General features: G+C 40.9%; 1 protein-coding gene and 1 non-coding gene across 12 annotated transcripts in view; both read right to left on the bottom strand.

The window, feature by feature from the left end:
* The window catches only part of TNRC6C (trinucleotide repeat containing adaptor 6C), a 149,145-nt gene that overhangs the window by 33,781 nt on the left and 96,782 nt on the right, over positions 1-18,582 (bottom strand). For 9 of the 11 annotated variants that reach the window (XM_055243485.2, XM_055243486.2, XM_063617202.1 and 6 more), the window contains 5 exons: positions 10,379-10,594; positions 7,389-7,555; positions 4,139-4,219; positions 2,224-2,281; positions 41-183 (listed from right to left, as the gene is read on the bottom strand). In XM_055243485.2, coding sequence (XP_055099460.1) covers positions 41-183; positions 2,224-2,281; positions 4,139-4,219; positions 7,389-7,555; positions 10,379-10,594 — 665 coding nt within the window. The remainder of the gene's footprint in view (positions 1-40; positions 184-2,223; positions 2,282-4,138; positions 4,220-7,388; positions 7,556-10,378; positions 10,595-18,582) is intronic. The other 2 variants (XM_055243492.2, XM_063617203.1) reach the window with 1 other exon arrangement.
* Positions 8,262-8,368, bottom strand: LOC129463268 (U6 spliceosomal RNA). Its single transcript, XR_008651073.1, has one exon. It is a non-coding gene; the product is annotated as a U6 spliceosomal RNA (small nuclear RNA).

Below are 18,582 nucleotides of genomic sequence, written 5' to 3'. Positions count from 1 at the left end.
TGTTAAAAAAGCAAAAACAATAAACCACCTATATTCATACCTTGTCAAGAAAGGTGGGGCGGTCCACGGAAGACTCTTTGGAGATTGGCGGGCGGCAGCCGAGGGGCTTGGCGGCCATTCCATTATGGTCGGTCACTCCCAGCCCACGCTTGTCCACGTCCACCTTCTTTTCCAGCAGAGCGCCTGGAGCACAACAAACAGAAGCAACGCTGTAAACAAAACAAGTGAGTGCTGAGCACAAGACAGGCACCAGCTAAGGCCTCAAGGAGGGATGGAGACCCTCCATCCCTTCAAACACAGGGAAGCCAGGGGCAGAGAGAGCCCTTGCTTTGCTAGGGCTGAGCCCGACAAGGGGCTGCCAAGGATTCACGGCAAGGGGATGGGGGTTGGCCCCATGCATCCTTCCGTGGCTCCTGCAGTCTGTGGTCTGGCCCTGCCGCCCTCTGCCCTCTCCGCAGCAGCCACACCAGCCACTGCTGGCCCTCAGGGGCTCAGCATGTCCTCTCCCCTGGGATGCACCCCCCTCCCCTAGTTTTCAACAAGGCTTGCTTCCTCATTTTGGGTGGGCTCAACGGTTGCTTTCTGGCAGGGGCCTTCCCGATTATTCTGTCTGCAAAAGATCCTCTCCTACTTCATGGCCATGCCTCTCCATTCACCGAGTCCTGTATCTGCAAGGATTCTTCCAGATGTGGGGGATACAATACTGTGCAAAACAGACACTGTTTCTGTTCTCACGGCTCTGTTGACTTAATGACTAGTGGGTTTGACCCACCCTAACTCTGTCCTACTCCACAGTTAGAATTCACCTCTCGCAGCACACGCTGCTCTGTCCTGCCCTGGCAGTTTGCACCACACGTTGTCGCACGTGCACGATTAGACAGTCTGCAGTCTATCCTCATTATTCATGAATTCTGTACACGTAAAACTGGCCTACTTGCTAAAATTTGTAACCCCCAAATCGGTAACTGTGGCACTTTTGTGGTTATTTGTGGACATGTGCAGATTGGCAAAAAAATGTGAGTTGCCCAAGTTTCCAGTTCAGGTTGAGCCTCAGATATCAGGTTGTAAAGAAGTGTCCTTTTTGTGGTCCATTTACTGCCAGGCTTTTCGTATTTCTGTGCTTTCTGTAGTGATTCTGGTGTTTAAAATGGTCCCCCTGTGTGGTGCTGAGGTGTTGTCTCGTGTTCTTAAGCTCAAGAAGGCAGTAAAGCGCCTTACGGAGGAAATACGTGTGTCAAGTAAGCTTCATGTAGGCATGAGTTAAAGCACTGTTGGCCCTGAGTTCAAGGATCATGAATCAATGATATGGTACATCTGAAAAAATTCACTGACCTGTATGTGCGGCTGCTCAGAAAGTACTCAAATAACATCTGGGCATGTGATAGAGCTATGGAAAAGAGGCTAAATTTGTGGATTCATGAGATGATGACTAGGAAGTGTAGTGCACGGCATTGTTATGAGTCTGAAAGCCAAATAAACTTATGGTCACATTATCCAGGGTCAGAAAAATGTTACACCCTTCTTGGCTAATGTATCAATATTAAATAAGGTGTCTTGAAACAGAAAAACATATAAAACAAGGTTATATATTGACTGGTTGACAAAAATGTTGTGAGCAGAGGCTCATAGGAACCCAACCCTGTATGTCTCCTAGGAGCACTGGTTCAGTATTTGTTAATTCAGTGTTTGTGGTGACTTTACAGAACATAACTACCAAGAAAATAAGAATCGACTATATTTAAATGTAAATATTTAACATTATTATTAAAGCAGCTCCAGAACTAGGGTTGCTTGTTCCTTGACAGAAAACCTTATTTCTCAACAACCGTTGGTGCTCAGCCAGCAAGGCGACGCTTCTGCTGGCCCCTAGGCAAGTCCATTCTGGGACAAGGCATGAGGAACGCACTCAGTGTCCACTGAAGTCTAGTGTGTGGTTCCAGTGTCTCTCAGAGTGTCATTATTACCTTCCCTCAAAACCTATGGGAAGATATGAGAAAAGCCAACATGCTTCAAATATGGCGTTGGCGATTCAGCTCCAAAGCCCGCTAGTCCCAAGAGCCTCCCTCTGTGGTTCCAGCTTGTTGTGAGGTTGCCCCTTCACTGTGGCCTGGTCCTGTCTACCCAGGACATATTAACCATTAAACCATGACTACAATCAAATGCATCTGCAAAGTAAAACTTCACAGCTGGGTACCTTTTTAAAAAGGATGTTGTATGACTTACTCATGGCCTGATCAAGATTCATATTGTTACTCTTCAAGGCCTCCTCAGCTGGCTCTCTCTGGAAGAGAGAGTTTCCATTAGTGCACATTAATTAACAAAAGGAAAGCTTGCAGTTTAATCACTACCAACTTAAAGACATAGTTATTAGGTTTTGGAACTGGAAATACATTTCTTCACTGTTGAGGTTAGAGACAATGTCTTTTGAATTAAAAATACTTGTAATAAAATGTATTGACTTGATTTTCAAAGTAAAGCCCTTGTATTTAACACTTTGGAAACAAAATGCAGTGACAGTAAAACCTTGTAAGTACTCCTAAAATCATTTTCATTTTTTTAAAAATGTAACTATTAGTATTATTTTTGTAGAGACAGGTTCTCTCCATGTTGCCCTGGCTGGTCTCAAACTCCTGGGCTCAAGTGGTTCTCCTGCCTCGGGCTCCCAAAGTGTTGGGATTACAGGTGTGAGCCACTGTGTCTGGTCCTAAAATCATTCTGTACAACAGTGAGTAGCACTGATTCCATAAAGATGCAATCTATGCCAAGACAGCAGGGCCACAGACAAGGACACCTGCCATGAGGACAGGATGCTCTCCTAGGACAGGATTCCCGTCCCAGTAAGGCCCATCTCCATGCCTCTCTCTAGTCCCAGCAACTATGTCAATCACTGTCGGAGTACAGAGCTGCATTTTTCGCTTCATCAACTCTAGGCTCCATCATCAACAACTTTTCTCTAAGAAACAGAAAAACAAAAGAAGTAGATTCATTTTGATAATTTATGACTGGAACACGGTAATCTCAGGGGATGACTGAAGCCACTAGGGTGCCATGGTAACTGAGACAGTATAAGTCAGGACATGCTGAGGCCACCGTCAACCTCTTGCCCACTCACACAGGCAGAGCCTGGGCCACCAACACAGTGCCCTGCCCAATGCAGAGGGCCTGTGCCCGGTGTGAACGATGGGGTTCCTCCGATACATGGAGACCATTCAGGACTCATTCTTTTAGAAGCATCTACGGTAATTGAAAGATAAACACTAATTTGAATAAGGATTTTGAAAGAAGGCATATGAAGGGAATACACAGCTAATATGGGCAACATCCCTTGTCATGTGAACTGCCATCCAATCTCAGGAATTGAACAGACTGTGGTATTTTCAGGGGAACGCCCTACAATATGAATTCTTCCTACATATGACTGGAAACTTAGGAACTAAGTAGGTCTGGTTAGTATACTTTTTCTGGATATGAAACCTTAGTACTTTACATCAAGTTTTCTTTTGTGATCTCTGTCAATATACTCTATACACTAATGAAATTCACATTTAATTATAAATTAAAAGTAAACATAAAACTGTATAAACCAATGAAAATTAAAAATCACACAGCATTTTCTGGCTGGGCATAGTGACTCATGCCTATAATCCCAGCACTTTGGGAGGCCGAGGCGGGCAGATTGCTTGAGCCCAGGAGTTCGAGACCAGCCTGGCCAACACAGTAAAGCCTCGTCTCTACCAAAAATACAAAAATTATCCAAGCATGGTGGCTCACGCCTGTAGTCCCAGCTACTCGGGAGGCTGAGACAGGAGGACTTGCTTGATAGCACCACTGCACTCCAGCCCAGGTGCCAGAGCAAGACCCTGTCTCCAAAAAAAAAAAAGCATTTTCTATTCTAGGAAAAGGCTCTCACACCCTTTTTGATGGAAATTATGGGGGTCTTTGCTGTAGTTCAAAGCAATGATCTCTAATCCAAACTACCCAGGTAAAAGGGAGATTTAAGAGTTAGATGATGTCAATATCTCATTCCTCAAATAATCTTGGTGCCTTCTGACACATGTAACAAACATGGAGAGGAAACAATGAGGGCATTTCATTTCGGGAAGCATGGTGGATAGCAGTAAAATACGACGCTAGTTACCGGGAAGCCCATGTCTGTGAGTTGTTTGATCAGCCGGCTCATGATCCAGGCCTCATCCTGCTTGCCAGACGTCTTCATGCCCTGGAACAAAGTGTGGGAAAGGGGGAAGTCCATGAGCTACATTTTAATGCATTTCTTCCAGAAATGGGAGACAGCCTAAATTCAGGGTCATTTAAAAGTCACAGGATCTTTTTGTATTAACGTTGAATAATGCTATATTCCAGAAACTCCCTAACAGTATTTCGTGGCTACTGCTATGGAAAGCATCAAGGTACATTTGCAGGTTGGTATATATGTGCAATTTATGAACTTAAAGAAAGAAAGATAATTATATCTCTTTCCCAGATAATTAATTTAGTTTATCACAAATATACACTACTTTTACTATCCAATAATCCTAAGTGCTCCCTTGAACACAGCCCTATGTGAAGTTTACTAAAAATTATACAGTTTTTGCCCTTTTCTAAGCTTTATTCTGAAAAATGATAAAATGAGGGGGTTTATTCCAATGAATAAAGAGGCAGCAAGAAGAAAGGATGAAACAACCTGCTAATTTTATTAACTATTTGTTACTTATAGCTCATAGGGTAGAGAAAAGGAATAAGGAGGAAAACGTCAGTGAAGGAGAGGATGAGGAAAAAGGTCAGCTACAGAAAGAGCAGTGGGGGTGGGGGAGGGCACGGCACCACAGAAGAGCCAGGAGGCTTCTCAATAACTTCCCTCAGCCTATAAATGCAAAGGTTCTAATGATGCATTATTACAATATGAAAAAAATCCCCTTCTAAAAATATTCTTCATAGTGTTTTTCACAGTTGAGTCTGCCACAGCTATATCATGGAGCACATGGAGCTCTATAAACAAACAGGCTTTCTTTCCTCAAGGAACTAGCTTATTTTGGGGCTATTTTAATCATTACTATGCTGCCAGAGCCAGATTAGTCAAGATTTTAATTTACAAATTTGGTATTTTTGGTCCCATCATTAACTGGATTATTTGCCAGCCCAACTGTAAAAAGGATTCTTTTTGATGTCTGTAATCACTTCTACTCCTCATGAGCGGAGAGCTCTGATTTTAGTTTCTGGTTTCTGCTGATTATTAACTGAATGCTTTTTTAAACTACATTTTTTTAAACATGAATACATTCACATGATTCGAAAGTACAAACAAGGTATAAAGAAAGTTTTCATCTCATGCCACCCCATTTGCTTAGTTCCTGTTCTCTCCAAGAGGAGACTACTCATAGTAGTTTCTTAATTGCCCTTCCAGAGAATTTAGAACATTCTGTAGAAGCTGATACACTACGTGTGCAAGCATACACACACTCACATACACACACACATACTTGTTTTCTTCCTCCTACCCCACAAAATATGGTGTGTGCTGTACGTGTTTTTCTGCACCTTGCTTTTCATTTAACAATGTACTTTAGTGATCTTTTCATATCAATACATAGATAGAATTTCCTTTTAGTTTTGTATAATGTAGAAGTGACATAATTGTTACTCCATCAATGTACATAAACTATTTTTATCTTTTTACTACAAAAATGCTGCAATACAAAACTGTATAAATGCCACAAAGTGAGACTCTGTCTCTACAGAAAAAATAAAAAATAAAACTAGTTGGGCAGAGTGGTATGCACCTGTAGACCCAGCTACTCAGGAGGCTGAGGCAGGAGGACAGTTCGAACCCAGGAGTTCAAGGTTGTACTCCAGCCTAGGTGACACAGCACGACTCTGTCTCTAAAAAAATTTTTTTAAATAAAAAAAAAATCAAAATGTTGGCTTTCTGTGGGTCTGAGAGACGAAAAATGGCAGGCGTCTCTGAGTGCTGTCTGGAACTGCACTGCCTTCCTGTGAGTCCGTGTCTAGGAGCCACTGGTGCTCCTTCTCTGTGGACCAGCTACTCTTCACATTCTGTGCTCCTTTTTCTACTGGGTTTCTTGCTGATTTTTTTTTTTTACATCAGTTTCTAAGACTTTATGTATCAGGGGATTGGCCCTCTCCATGAATTATAAACATATTTTTCCAGTTTGCTATTTTTCTTTTGACTTCGATTGTGGTATTTTCTGTCATGTACAGTTTTTACATTTCTCTACTGACACAAAGAAATTTTACTTTATGGCTTTTAGATTTTGGTCATAGTTAGGCCTCTCTGACTCCAAAATTGTTTTTAATGGTCTTTCACATTTTCATATTTTTAATATTTGAATTTGTGACCTACTTGAAATTCAGTCATGCTGAATGTGGACTGAATTGGGCGGTCATCTAGAAAAAAATGAGATACACGTCTCATGTAGCTCATGTATATATGAGATGTGTATCTCAGTTTTTTCTAGATGACCGCCCATTTGTGTCTTTTTTTTTTTTTTTGAGAGGGAGTCTCGCTCTGTCGCCCAAGCTGGAGTGTAGTGAGGTGATCTTGGCTCACTGCAACTGCAACCTCTGCCTCCCAGGTTTAAGCAATTCTCTTGCCTCAGCCTCCTGAGTAGCTGGGATTACAGGCGCCCACCACCACGCCCAGCTAATTTTTGTATTTTTAGTAGAGATGGGGTTTCACCATGTTGGCCAGGCTGGACTCGAACTCCTGACCTCAAGTGATCCACCCACTTTGGCCTCCCAAAGTGCCGGGATTACGGGTGTGAGCCACTGTGCCCGGCCTGCCCATCTGTTTTAAGACTTCTTAACCACCTGTCTCAAACTTTTTGGTCTCAGGACCCTATAATCCTCTCTTAGAGACTAAAGATCCCAAAGAACTTCTGTTTATATGAGTTGTATCTATTGCTATTTACTGTATTAGAAATTAAAAGTGAGAAAATTTAAAAATATAATTTTGTTTAAAAATAATAAAGTCATTACACATTAACCTAACATTTTAAAATAAAAAGTAATTAATTTTTCATGAGAAGGGTGGCATTGTTTTGCCTTTTGGCAAATCTCTATGTCTGGCTTAAGAGAAATGGCTGGATTTTCATGTCTGTTTCTGCACATTCTCTGCTACAATAAAGATCTCTGGACACCTCTACCCTATACTGGAGAGAGACTTCAAATGAAAAAGACAGTCTTAGTACTGGCATGATAACAGTTGTGACCTTGCTTACTCCCCTGAAAGGGTCTCTGGGACCTCCAAGGGTCCTAAGACTACTTTGAGAACCTCAGGTCTATCTTTTTGTCTGATTAAATGGATACTGAATGTGTTTGAAGTACCTTTGGTTTTCAGGGTATACCGTTGTTAAGAGTGTTGTACTTACCTTTTGAAGTCCTTTTTTGGGGGCGTTCCCCCAGGAGCTGCAGGAGGAGGTGCTTTCTTGGGAAGCAGCATTATTCCACACGTCCCCTTCTTCATCCTCCCACTGGCTGGTACTGAGGTTCATTTCATCCCCACCACTGCCCCAGCCTTCTTGCATAGATTTTGAAGCTAGAAATAAAGCAAACATGAATTTATCAAATTCCTGTCCCTAACGCAGACAATGCTTCCACTGTAACATAATTTAGGGGTCGTGGGACAAATGATGCATTGTAATCTACCTTTTTATGCCTTCATTTCTCCCAGATCTCAGAATTGAATTTCTCCTGCTACATATGTAAATAAACATGTATATGTACATAATTTTTCCTTCAAACATCAGCTATTTGTACTCTGTGCTGTTCTAAACTTCCTTAACCAACTACAGATCATTCTGAAACATAAACATGCTAAGAACAAATCCTGGGGCCACCAGGGAAGGTAGCAATCTCTACATGGTATGAAAAGGCTACAGAAATGTAGATTCCTAAAACATTTCATTGTCCTGTGTGGTTTTAAAAATTTGTATGCTTTTTTTCTTTTTTTTTGAAACAGGGTCTTGCTCTGTTGCCTGGATTAGAGTACAGTAGCGCAATCACAGCTCACTGCAACCTCAAACTCCTGGGCTCAAGTGATCCTCCTGCCTCAGCCTCTCAAGTAGCTAGGACTACAGGCATGTGCCACCATATCCAGCTAATTTTTTTTCTTTTTAATAGAGATGGGGTCTCACTATGTTGCCCAGGCTGGTCTCAAACTCTTGGGCTCAGGTAGTCCTCCTGCCTCGGCATCCCAAAGTGTTGGGATTACAGGCATGAGCCATCACAAGTGGCAGGAAAATTTGTATATGGGATGCTTCATAAATCTGTATCTCATCCTTGCATAGGAACCACGCTAATCTTCTCTGTATTGTTCCAATTTTAGTACATGTGCTGCTGAAATGAGCACCTCTGTCTGATTCTTAATCACTGCTTGATCTAAACCTGTGAGCATTAAGTCACACAGATCAGAGCTTCTCAAACCTGTCCACTCGTGACAGTCAGCTGGATCATGTGAAGTCTGGCAGGCCTGAGGTTGGGCCCGACAGGCTGCATTTCTAACAAGCCCGCAGGAGATGCTTACAGACTAGCAGGATGGAGGCCTTAGGCAGATGGAGCTACAAAGTGACTATTGAGTTTCCACTTCAGATACTGTGTTTTTCTCCTATCTTAAAATACAAAGTGATTTTCAGTATCAAAATTACCCCAAATTTTCACTTCTTGGAAGAATGTGAAGAACGGCAAAGACTAGGTAATAGCAGTTAGCTGGGTCTTTAATGAAGATATAAGGCTGATAAACATATAGAATAGGCACATAACTGTGCCTCCAAGGACAAATTCTCAAAATAGAATACACTGCCTCAAAATGGCACATGAACCTAAATACTCAGAAATTCCCTTATCCTTTAGGTTTGTAACAAAAAGTAATATAAATGCAATACTTTGAGCAGAGTGGTGGCTATATGGAACATACTATCGAGTATTAGCAAAACAAAAAAAAACAAAACAAACAAACAAAAAATACAAAACCAACAAAGTTGCATTTTAAGATCTAGGACATATAATAATGTCCAAAGAAAAGATGAAGCTTCTGTAGTTATGTGAACAACAAATTTTTTTTTTTTTTTTGAGATGGCGTCTCTCTCTCCCAGGCTAGAGTGCAGTGGCCTGATCTTGGCTCACTGCAACCTCTGCCTCCTGGGTTCAAGCAATTGTCCTGCCTCAGCCTGAGTAGCTGGGATTACAGGCGCTCATCACTATGTCCGGCTAATTTTTGCATTTTTAGTAGAGATGGGGTTTCACCTTGTTGGCCAGGCTGGTTTCGAACTCCTGACTTCAGGTGGTCCACCCACCTCGGCCTCCCAAAGTGCTGAGATTACAAGAGTGAGCTACCATGCCCAGCCAGAATTAATTTTACTATCAGATTTAAATCAGTAATCTTATACTCATGTTAATATTACAAATATCACATTGCAAAACACCCATATAAGAATTCCACTAGGTATACATAATCTGGACATTTATAAGGATACTTATTACCTGCATATTTGCTACACTTTCAGAAAATGGGAGGAAAATGTACCATTTTTTAAATTTTTTCAAGTTGTTTAGGCATAAACAACTTGAAAACAAACATGGCAAATTCCACCCACAGTGGAATTCTGTTGACAAGATGAAAGCAGGGCAATACGGCAAGATGCGTTAGGCTGCTGTGAGGCAATACATATTTTCAAAAACTAATCTCAAGAAGATGACATGCTTTATCTATCTTGCTCAGTGAAATAGCAGGTTTAAATTACTTAATGTGGCAGGTACAAGAATATTGCTGAAGTAGTGTAGGTATTACCAGGAGAATCAAACATAACATGCTGGGTTGCTTTGACTCTTGCATTTATTTGTATTATTATAAAAGGAGGGTATGGACATCTCTTAAAAGCTCCTTCGTGTTCATGTATCAGGCATGGCAAATATTTTATAATCTTGGCTTTTTTTTTTTCCTTTTTTAAGAGATGGGGTCTTGCTCTATTGCCCAGGCTGGATGCAGTGGTACAATCATGGCTCACTGCAGTCTTAACCTCCTGGGCTCAAGCAATTCTCCCACCATAGCCTCCCGAATAGCTGGGATTACAGGCATGTGCCACCATGCCTGGCTAATTTTTCAATTTTTTTTTGTAGTGACAAGGTCTCACTATGCTGCCCAGGCTGGTCTCAAACTCCTGGGCTCAAGCGATCCTCCCGCCCTGGCCTCCCAAAGTGCTGAGATTATAGGTGTGAGGCACTGTGCTTGGCCAAGATTCTTGGTTTGTAGTTAAATTGTAAATATAATGAGGAAAGTATCCTAAAACTCTAATCTTTAAAATTCAATACTTTGAGTCATTTCCAAATTGCCAGATCAGGGCAAGCAGGATGCTAGGCTTACCTGGTTTGCACAGGGCTGAGGCAGCAACAGGTGCGCCAGCTCTTCCAAATGCCACTGGCGGCTCGGCAGGGTGGTCTCCCCACCCGCTGCCACTGCTGGGTGGCTTCCCCCATGCTGCTGTGCCATTATCCACCAGGGAAGAAGGGGAGGATGGTTCTCCCCAAGAGTTTTCAGTCTTTGAGTGAACATTAGGCATTTCTCCCCAGCCTGATGAAACTGAAAAAGGTTCCAAGGGGTAGAGAAAATAATGAAAGTGCATCAGAGAAAAGTAAAAATAGAATTCAGTTTTCAATTTCAAAATAATTTCAAGATAATCTATCCTTAGAATAGCCTTTAGTAGAAAACTTAAAGGAGGCAGATGTATTACATGTAATCAGATTTGTTTAGCTTTGTATTTTAAAATTTTTATTCATTTATTTTTGTTTAGAGATGTGGACTCGCTGTGTTGCCCAGGCTGGCCTCAACTCCTGGGCTCACTCAATCCTCCTGAGTAGCTGGGACTACTGGGGTGTGTCACTGCACATGGCTTGTTTAGCTTCTTAAAACTGGTCAGATGCGGTGGCTCATGCCTCTAATTCCAGCACTTTGGGAGTCGGGTGGATTACTTAAGGTTAGGAGTTCGAGACCAGCCTGGCCAACATGGTGAAACCCTGTCAATACTAAAAATACAAAAATTTAGCTGGGTGTGGTGGCGTGCACTTGTAATCCAAGCTACTGGGGAGGCTGAGGCAGGAGAATCTCTTGAACCCGGGAACCAAGTAGTTAAGTTTTGCGAAGTCCTAAGTTATACTTTGGTAACCCAGGAGGCAAAGGTTGCAGTGAGCCAAGATTGTGCCGCTGCACTCCAGCCTGGGCGACAGAGCAAGAATCTGTCTCAAAAAATGAAAAAATAAAAAATTGCCATTTTCTAACTCCTGACCTCTACCTATTTACAACTTTAAAAGTCCATTAAACATTAAAGCCTATTCAATTGTCAGCATCTGCAACACAGTAGGGTTTAAAAGAATAGTTTAAAACTATGGTTAAATAACTTGTTTACATCTTGTATTAATGTAATGACAAAAAAGAAATCATTCTAAGAAAAATTTGTGAGTTGCAAATATATACTGAAATATTATTCTTGTTTATCTTTTGACCATCATAGACACAGATCACCTTATCTGGGCAAAGAAATGAGAAGATGGCAGATTAAAAACATAAAGGTAAAGTCATAACTGGAAAATGCAGGTAGTTCCCATGGTACCACCCACAAGCTGAGAGAGATCTGAGGTATCTGTCTTAGAAGGCAGAAGAGAGTTGAATTATGGATCAGAGTAGTTCCTACAGGTACTCTGGGAGGGTTTTTCAGGAACCCTTTCATTCCTTTGCCAAGTCCTGTTGCAACAGCATCCTCAGGGATTGGTCCCTTGTGGAAACAGGTTAGAGATGCATATAGGAGCCTGTGGTATCTCAGGTGACCCTTGACAACACGAGTGTGAACTTCAGTGATCCATTTATACACAAATTTTCTTCCACCTCCACCACCCCAGAGATAGCAAGACCAAGCCCTCCCCTTTCTCCTCAGCCTCCTCCTCAACATGAAGATGATGAGGATGAAGACCTTTATGATGATCCACTTCCACTTAATGAATAGTAAATATACTTTCTCCTTACAATTAAAATATATGTATTTTATATGTATGTTTTTTGGAGAGTCTTGCTCTGTTGCCCAGGCTGGAGTGCAGTACCACAATCTTGGCTCGCTGCAACCACCGCCTCCCGGGTTAAGGGGTTCTCATGCCTCAGTCTCCCGAGTAGCTGGTACTACAGGCATGCAACAACATGCCCGGCTAATTTTTGAATTTTTACTAAGGATGGGGTTTCACCATGTTGGCCAGGCTGGTCTCGAACTCCTGACCTCAAGTCATCCCCCCACTTCGGCCTCCCAAAGTGCTGGGATTACAGGCGTGAGCTACCGCACCCAGCCTTTACAATTTTCTTAATAATGTCTTCTGTTCTCTACCTTATCTTATTGTATAAAACTCTGAAGACATAAAAAGTATGTGTTAATTGACTGCTATCAATAAGGCTTCTGGTCAAGTAGTTAAGTTTTTGGGAAGTCCTAAGTTATACTTTTGGTAACCCTAATCCCAAACTGTTCAAGGGCCAACTGCATTATCTACAGGCACAGAAGAGGTTATGAAACCAGGCAATTAGAAGGATTTCCCTACGCCCTTCACACTTCAGTACAAAAAACATTTTATATTGCATAGGCCAATTTTATTTTTCCAAATAAACTCAAATTCTAATCTTTTGCTTCTGCCATAAGCTCACCTGACACTGTTGATAAGTTGACAGCTTGTATCAGTTGTAATTTTCATATAGATACATTTTGCTCAGAGACAGAAATGTAAATATTTTAAGTCATAACTGTAGAAAGCATGTGACTGTGTGCAAGAGAAAAACTTACAGTATAAAATGCAAATAGTTAACCATCAATTTTACATTGTTTGGCCTCAACATGGATATTACAGTATCAATTATGAAATGTATTAATTTTCTGACTAAAAATAGCATGGAATCAGTTCCCTTGATACCCTTTATTCTAAGAAAATGCAGTAATAATGATTAATAACAAAAGGACACGCAACCTAGAAATCATTTTAAATTACAAGCTCTATGCTGAGGAATATATTATGCAAATAGTTACCAATAACAGGGGAGTTAGCCCTAACCAGTTATCGCTGGCAATTGCCAGCTATAATATTCCTTTCATTACACAAAAGACAATAATATATATTGGGAGAAGTAGTTTTACAAATTGAAAGGGCAAAACTAAATCAGAGACGTTAACATAGCTAATACAAATTATCAAGGTTTTGGGAAGCTAAAATAACTTATGTAAGACCCATTAGCTATAAAAATACTAATTTACTGTAGGTAAATAAATAATTAACTCACCTAGAATTTGTTTATCATCTCTAGACCTCCATCTCTTTGAGGAGGCAATATGTATTACAAATTATTTAATTAAGTCAAAGCTAAGATTGTGGTAAACATAGTTCGTTGATTTTTATAAAGAATTTTAAATTCCTCTTAAAGGCAGCAGAAATGTCTAGTGAGTATTTTCATGGAGAAGGCAAACGACTTGCAAGCATCACGCTTCAAAATCTTAGAAATGGAAGAACACTTGCTTACTCAAAAATTAAAAAACCAAGTATTTCCATTTTTATATTTATTTAAGAGATAGGGTCTTGTTATGTTGCCTAGGCTGAAGTGCAGTGGCTATTCTTCAGTGTGATCATAGCGCACCACACCTGGCCCAGTATTTTCATTTTCAGTTGAATCTGGCAAGACCATAATTTACCTACAATGCCATCCTAACAGAAACACTAGGATGTACCATCTGACACTCCAAAGGTTCTAGAAGAGATGCTAAAAACTGAAATGCAATAGAAGATTTTGACGAAAACAAGTATTTTCAGCACACAGAAAATGATTTTAAGTACATAGAATTAAAATAATCTCCACTGTTAAGTTTTTATCATCAGAGTGAATTTGGTATCTTTTTGTTAATAATTTATAGGGATTCTTTTAAAGTTAGAATTGATGAGGTAGAACAAATTTCTTACATTTAAAATACTGATATTAAACTTTTAAAAATGATCCTTCAAATACTACTGCTTTTTGCAGAATATTTCTGTACTATGGGGTCTTAGAATCGTTACCTCCCTTCGATTTCTTCAAATTAACAAACAGAGATGGGGATAATAAAACCCAGCCAGGATATGTAGTTTTCGTTCAATTTTAAAATACACATTCTTCATCTTTCCTTCAGAATGGAGAAAACATAGCGTGCACCTGGAAGCTGGGTATAAAAATGAGCAGCAGACAGAGAAAAGGCCAAGAAATAGGACCAAGAAACAGAGAATCTTTCTCTCACTGAACATTGTTAAGCACATCACATCTTAAGCACTACAGATAATTAAGTCAGTGGATGAAATTCTTTCCTCTATGAAATAAGAAATTAATTCTAGCTTGTTCCACAGATGCCAATTACATAGCTTTGTAAGTGTGATGGGCAGTCGTTTTTGGGAGAAAAGGTTTAGTTAAAAAGTGGCCAATTGTAATTAATTAAGAGTATATGATAAAGGACTAGGCCAGGCATGGTGGCTCACTTGAGGTGGATCACTTGAGGCCAGGAGTTCGAGACCAGCCTGGCCAACATGGTGGCACACACCTGTAGTACCTGCGACTCAGGAGGCTGAGGCACGAGAATTGCTTGACCTTGGGAGGCGGAGGTTGCAGTGAGCTGAGATCGCGCCACTGCATTCCAGCCTGGGCGACAGAGCGACAGTTAAGACTGTCTCAAAAAAAAAAAAAAAAAAAAAAAGATAAAGGATTAAAAATGCAATCGATCAGGCATTTATTGAGTGCTTGCTATATGCTTGGCTTTTTAAGGTGCTGACCTAAATATTAATGAGATGAGATTTTTTACTCATACCAACGGCCTTTAAACTTAATGTAAATTTACTATGATGGCTGGTTGGGTACTTGCTTATGGAGGAATAGAGCAGAATTGATAGCTGCAAGATCAAGAAAACTTTCTTATCTGAAATCAAGATGGGTCTTTATACAGTGAAACTTTATATAGAAGAGTTTGCTCATTATACAAGAGTATAGTCAGATGGCAAAGTATCCTACTTTTCTGAAAGCCTTTGTGGTGGGCATTTTACACTTCCATTCCAAATTCAGGGGACTCTATTTGAGGGCTACAGATTCAGGGTCCTTTCTAGAAGCTGACCATGGGCCTCGAGCTGCACAGTAACTTCCCTTAGAACAGCTTCTTCTGCCTGCCTTATTGAGTCATCATGTGAAGTATTAGAAAAGGAAAACCATCTTATTTAGTTTTGATTTCACGATACTAATACAGATTTTAACGTGCTCTTTCCTACTGCTATCGGGGGCAGGGGGGCACACTATATTTTCTTTTTCTTCTTCTTTTTTTTTTAGACAGGGTCTCCTGTTGTCCAGGCTGGAGTGTGGTGGTGCAACCACAGCTCACTGCAGCCTTCACCTCCCTGGGCTCAGGTGATCCTCCTGCCTCAGCCTCCTGAGTAGCTGGGACTAGAGGCGCGTGCCACTATGCCCAGCTAATTTTTGTATTTTTTGTAGAGACGTGGGTCTCACCAGGTTGCCCAGGCTGTTCTCAAACTCCTGGGTTCAAGCAACGCACCTGGCTCAGCCTCCCAAAGTGCTGGGATTACAGGCGTGAGTCACTGTGTCCGGCCTCACACTGTATTTTCAACTGTCTTCATCATTTATATATTTTGAATTGAAGGTACCTAAGGCTAAGGCCTTTGCATGTGGGGTTCACGTGTCTCACACCATGGACTTGCACTGAGAAGCATCTCTTCCTACTTCCATAGCAGGCTCCCAACTCCCCAGTCCTTGCTCAAGTCCAGCCCCACTTACCAAACCCCTGAAACACAGGAAAGCAAAAACAATCCAGCCAAATCTAAACCCAAGAAAAATCCCACATCCACAAAAAGCATAGATCACTCAGATCATTCCTCTTTTAGTAACTACTGCATAGTGCTTAAAATAGAATTACTTCTGGCTGGAGAGGTCAATGGGATCTATTTCTGAAGTTATGTGAAAACAGCTGAGCTGTAACAGGATCTTGCTGATTCATTCCATCTGCAGGTGACTGTCTTTTGGTGTAGTTTTTATACTAAAGAATGATAAACTTCCTAGGACAGGGGTCTGGAAGGAAGGCCACTGCTCTCTGGCTTCTGCTGCTAATGAGACTTATAGAAACAATACACGTCTCATCTTCGTAGGTAGAAGCTTCCTAAATCTAATTTTTTCCAAGTTTTAGTTTAGTGAATTGGAGATATGCCTCTTCCATGATTAATGCACACAACCTCTGCTTTTATATAAGATGATAACTGTTTCAGAAAACTAAGTTTTAAAGCAAATATCACCAGATTAAGTACCCACATGCAAAGTAAAGTGTGCCTCTGGCTACAGCCTTTGCCAACTAGTAGGAGCCCACAGTGGTCACCACCAGCACAGCTGGAATACCTGCTATGGCTGAGATACATCTCTGAAGAGCTGCAAATAGGCACCAAAATGAACACAACAAATTCTAGACTAAGATCAGTATTAGCAGTATACTCCCTGCCAGTTTTCTGATTGGCATATGTAATGATATTTTACTTCTAGCCATTGTTGGAAGACACAGTAAGATGTCACTACCCCACTGCTGCTGGTTTAGCTTGGATCAACTGTATAATGGCCTTCATATTTAACTCTAAAATTATCTACATTTCAGTGAAATTTGAGTTCAGAGATGAAATCCCTGGAAGTTCTTCTTCAATCTCATTGTTAGATTCAGAGCCAACTATGAGGCTCCGTTACTCACTCAATGGTTTTATTAATTAATATTCAATGTTCTCTTGTGTGTCTGCAAGTTGGTTTTTAAGTGTCCCAGAATATTTATGTCTGAGTATATGCGAGGTAACCATGTTGCTGAGTATTTTTGGGATCTGCTTTCATTCCCTTAGAACACACATAAATGCTATGTTTGCACTTTCTCCTTTCTGCCACATCCCACTAACTGTTAAAACAGCAGACTGATTTTATGACGACTTAATAGCTTCGTATATTGCACAACATATTCGTATAATGCACAGCAGAGCACAAGGTAGCAGGTCCTGCAATTCTGGCTCGCACCAGAGACTGAGTAATTGAGGCAATGTTCGAGGAGGAGGATGTGTGCGAGCCAGTGTAGACAACTTCACATCCTGTGTCAAGTGCGGCCTCTGGAGCCCTTCTCAGGCAGCCTACAATTTCTGATAAAAAGACAGGCACAGGGATATTTCTCTGGACTAATACTGTTGTTTTATCTCCAGAATGAACCTGAACCAGGTCCAGACAATCCAGTTTAGGAAGCTATACCGCATTTCCTAAAATACTATCAGTTTTCCTCAGGCTCACAGAAAACTAATTAATATCAACAAGCATAGGACAAAAATGATTGTACCGTAGCATTCGCTCCTTTAAAACAACACACAAAAAATGTAATTCAGAAATCCTATTTTATAAGATAGGAGAGATCAATACCCTTAAGTGGTAATGATCAACAACTTAAAACTCAAACTCTGACATAAGTGAAAAGTCTATAAATTCAGCATAGGTCAATAGCAAAACTGTATAAAACCTAAAAACACCAACTTTAAAAATAGCAGAAACTTCATGAAGTAGTCACAAGGGGAAGGCTTTTGTCTGGGAATCCCAGTAGCTATGGAAAGCTGCGCGGGCATTCAAGCCAGTAGGCAGCACGGCCCAGCGGGTGCTGAGACTGCTGCTGCCCTTGCTGACCCTGACTGCCCAGATGGCACAGTCCCCAGAGAGGAGGGCAAGGGGCTGCCATCGGGGGTAATGCCACTCCTGCATGCTGTCACCTCTATGAAGGGAACTGGTGTGGAACTGTTACTTCTACATGCTCGAATAATAGCTTGGTCTAACAAGTTTGGAGAGTGAAAGGCTATGATTACTTGTAATTCTTAAGGGTGATGAACTTTGCTCTCACTGCAAAAGAAGGCTTGGTTCATGTCTGAGAGTTGAACATCACAGGTAATACAGGGCAGGAATAATACTCAGTGTAGCCACTTTACGCCAGTGGTAGAAAAAGAGATTAATGTTATAAACGAAAAAAATGAACAAATAACCCCATATGTTGTGCAATATACTAAACTTAACATACTTTCAGCATGTGAGCACACTTCCACATGGAAAAAAATTTGTGTAACTTTTTATTTGTCTCTGTTAATTGGTAAACTAGATTTGCAACTGCTCCTATAATATTGCTACAACTACAAAGAGCACACGCGTGCACAGACTGCAAGAGTCGCAGGGGAGAATAGAGTACAGAAACACTCTGTTAAGGTGTAGCAGTTACAGAACATTTTTCTTCTTTATATTTGGTGATACTATGTGCAATTTGTTAAAAAAAATCTATAAATATTTTTCATATAAAAGAGCAGTATTTTGGCCCTTTTAACTGAACAAGAATGCTTTTCTCAGAGTGAAGCTCCCATGTTTTGGCTACTAAAAACGAGTTAAAAGTAGTTTCTGGGCCAGGCGCGGTGGCTCACGCCTGTAATCCCAGCACTTTGCAGGGTCGAGGCTGGCTGATCACCAGGTCAGGAGATCGAGAC

This window comes from Symphalangus syndactylus, chromosome 14, assembly GCF_028878055.3.
Source record: "Symphalangus syndactylus isolate Jambi chromosome 14, NHGRI_mSymSyn1-v2.1_pri, whole genome shotgun sequence".
Lineage (NCBI taxonomy): Eukaryota > Metazoa > Chordata > Mammalia > Primates > Hylobatidae > Symphalangus > Symphalangus syndactylus.
The sequence above is the reverse complement of the archived record's forward strand: the minus strand, read 5'-3'. Positions and strand labels throughout refer to the sequence as shown.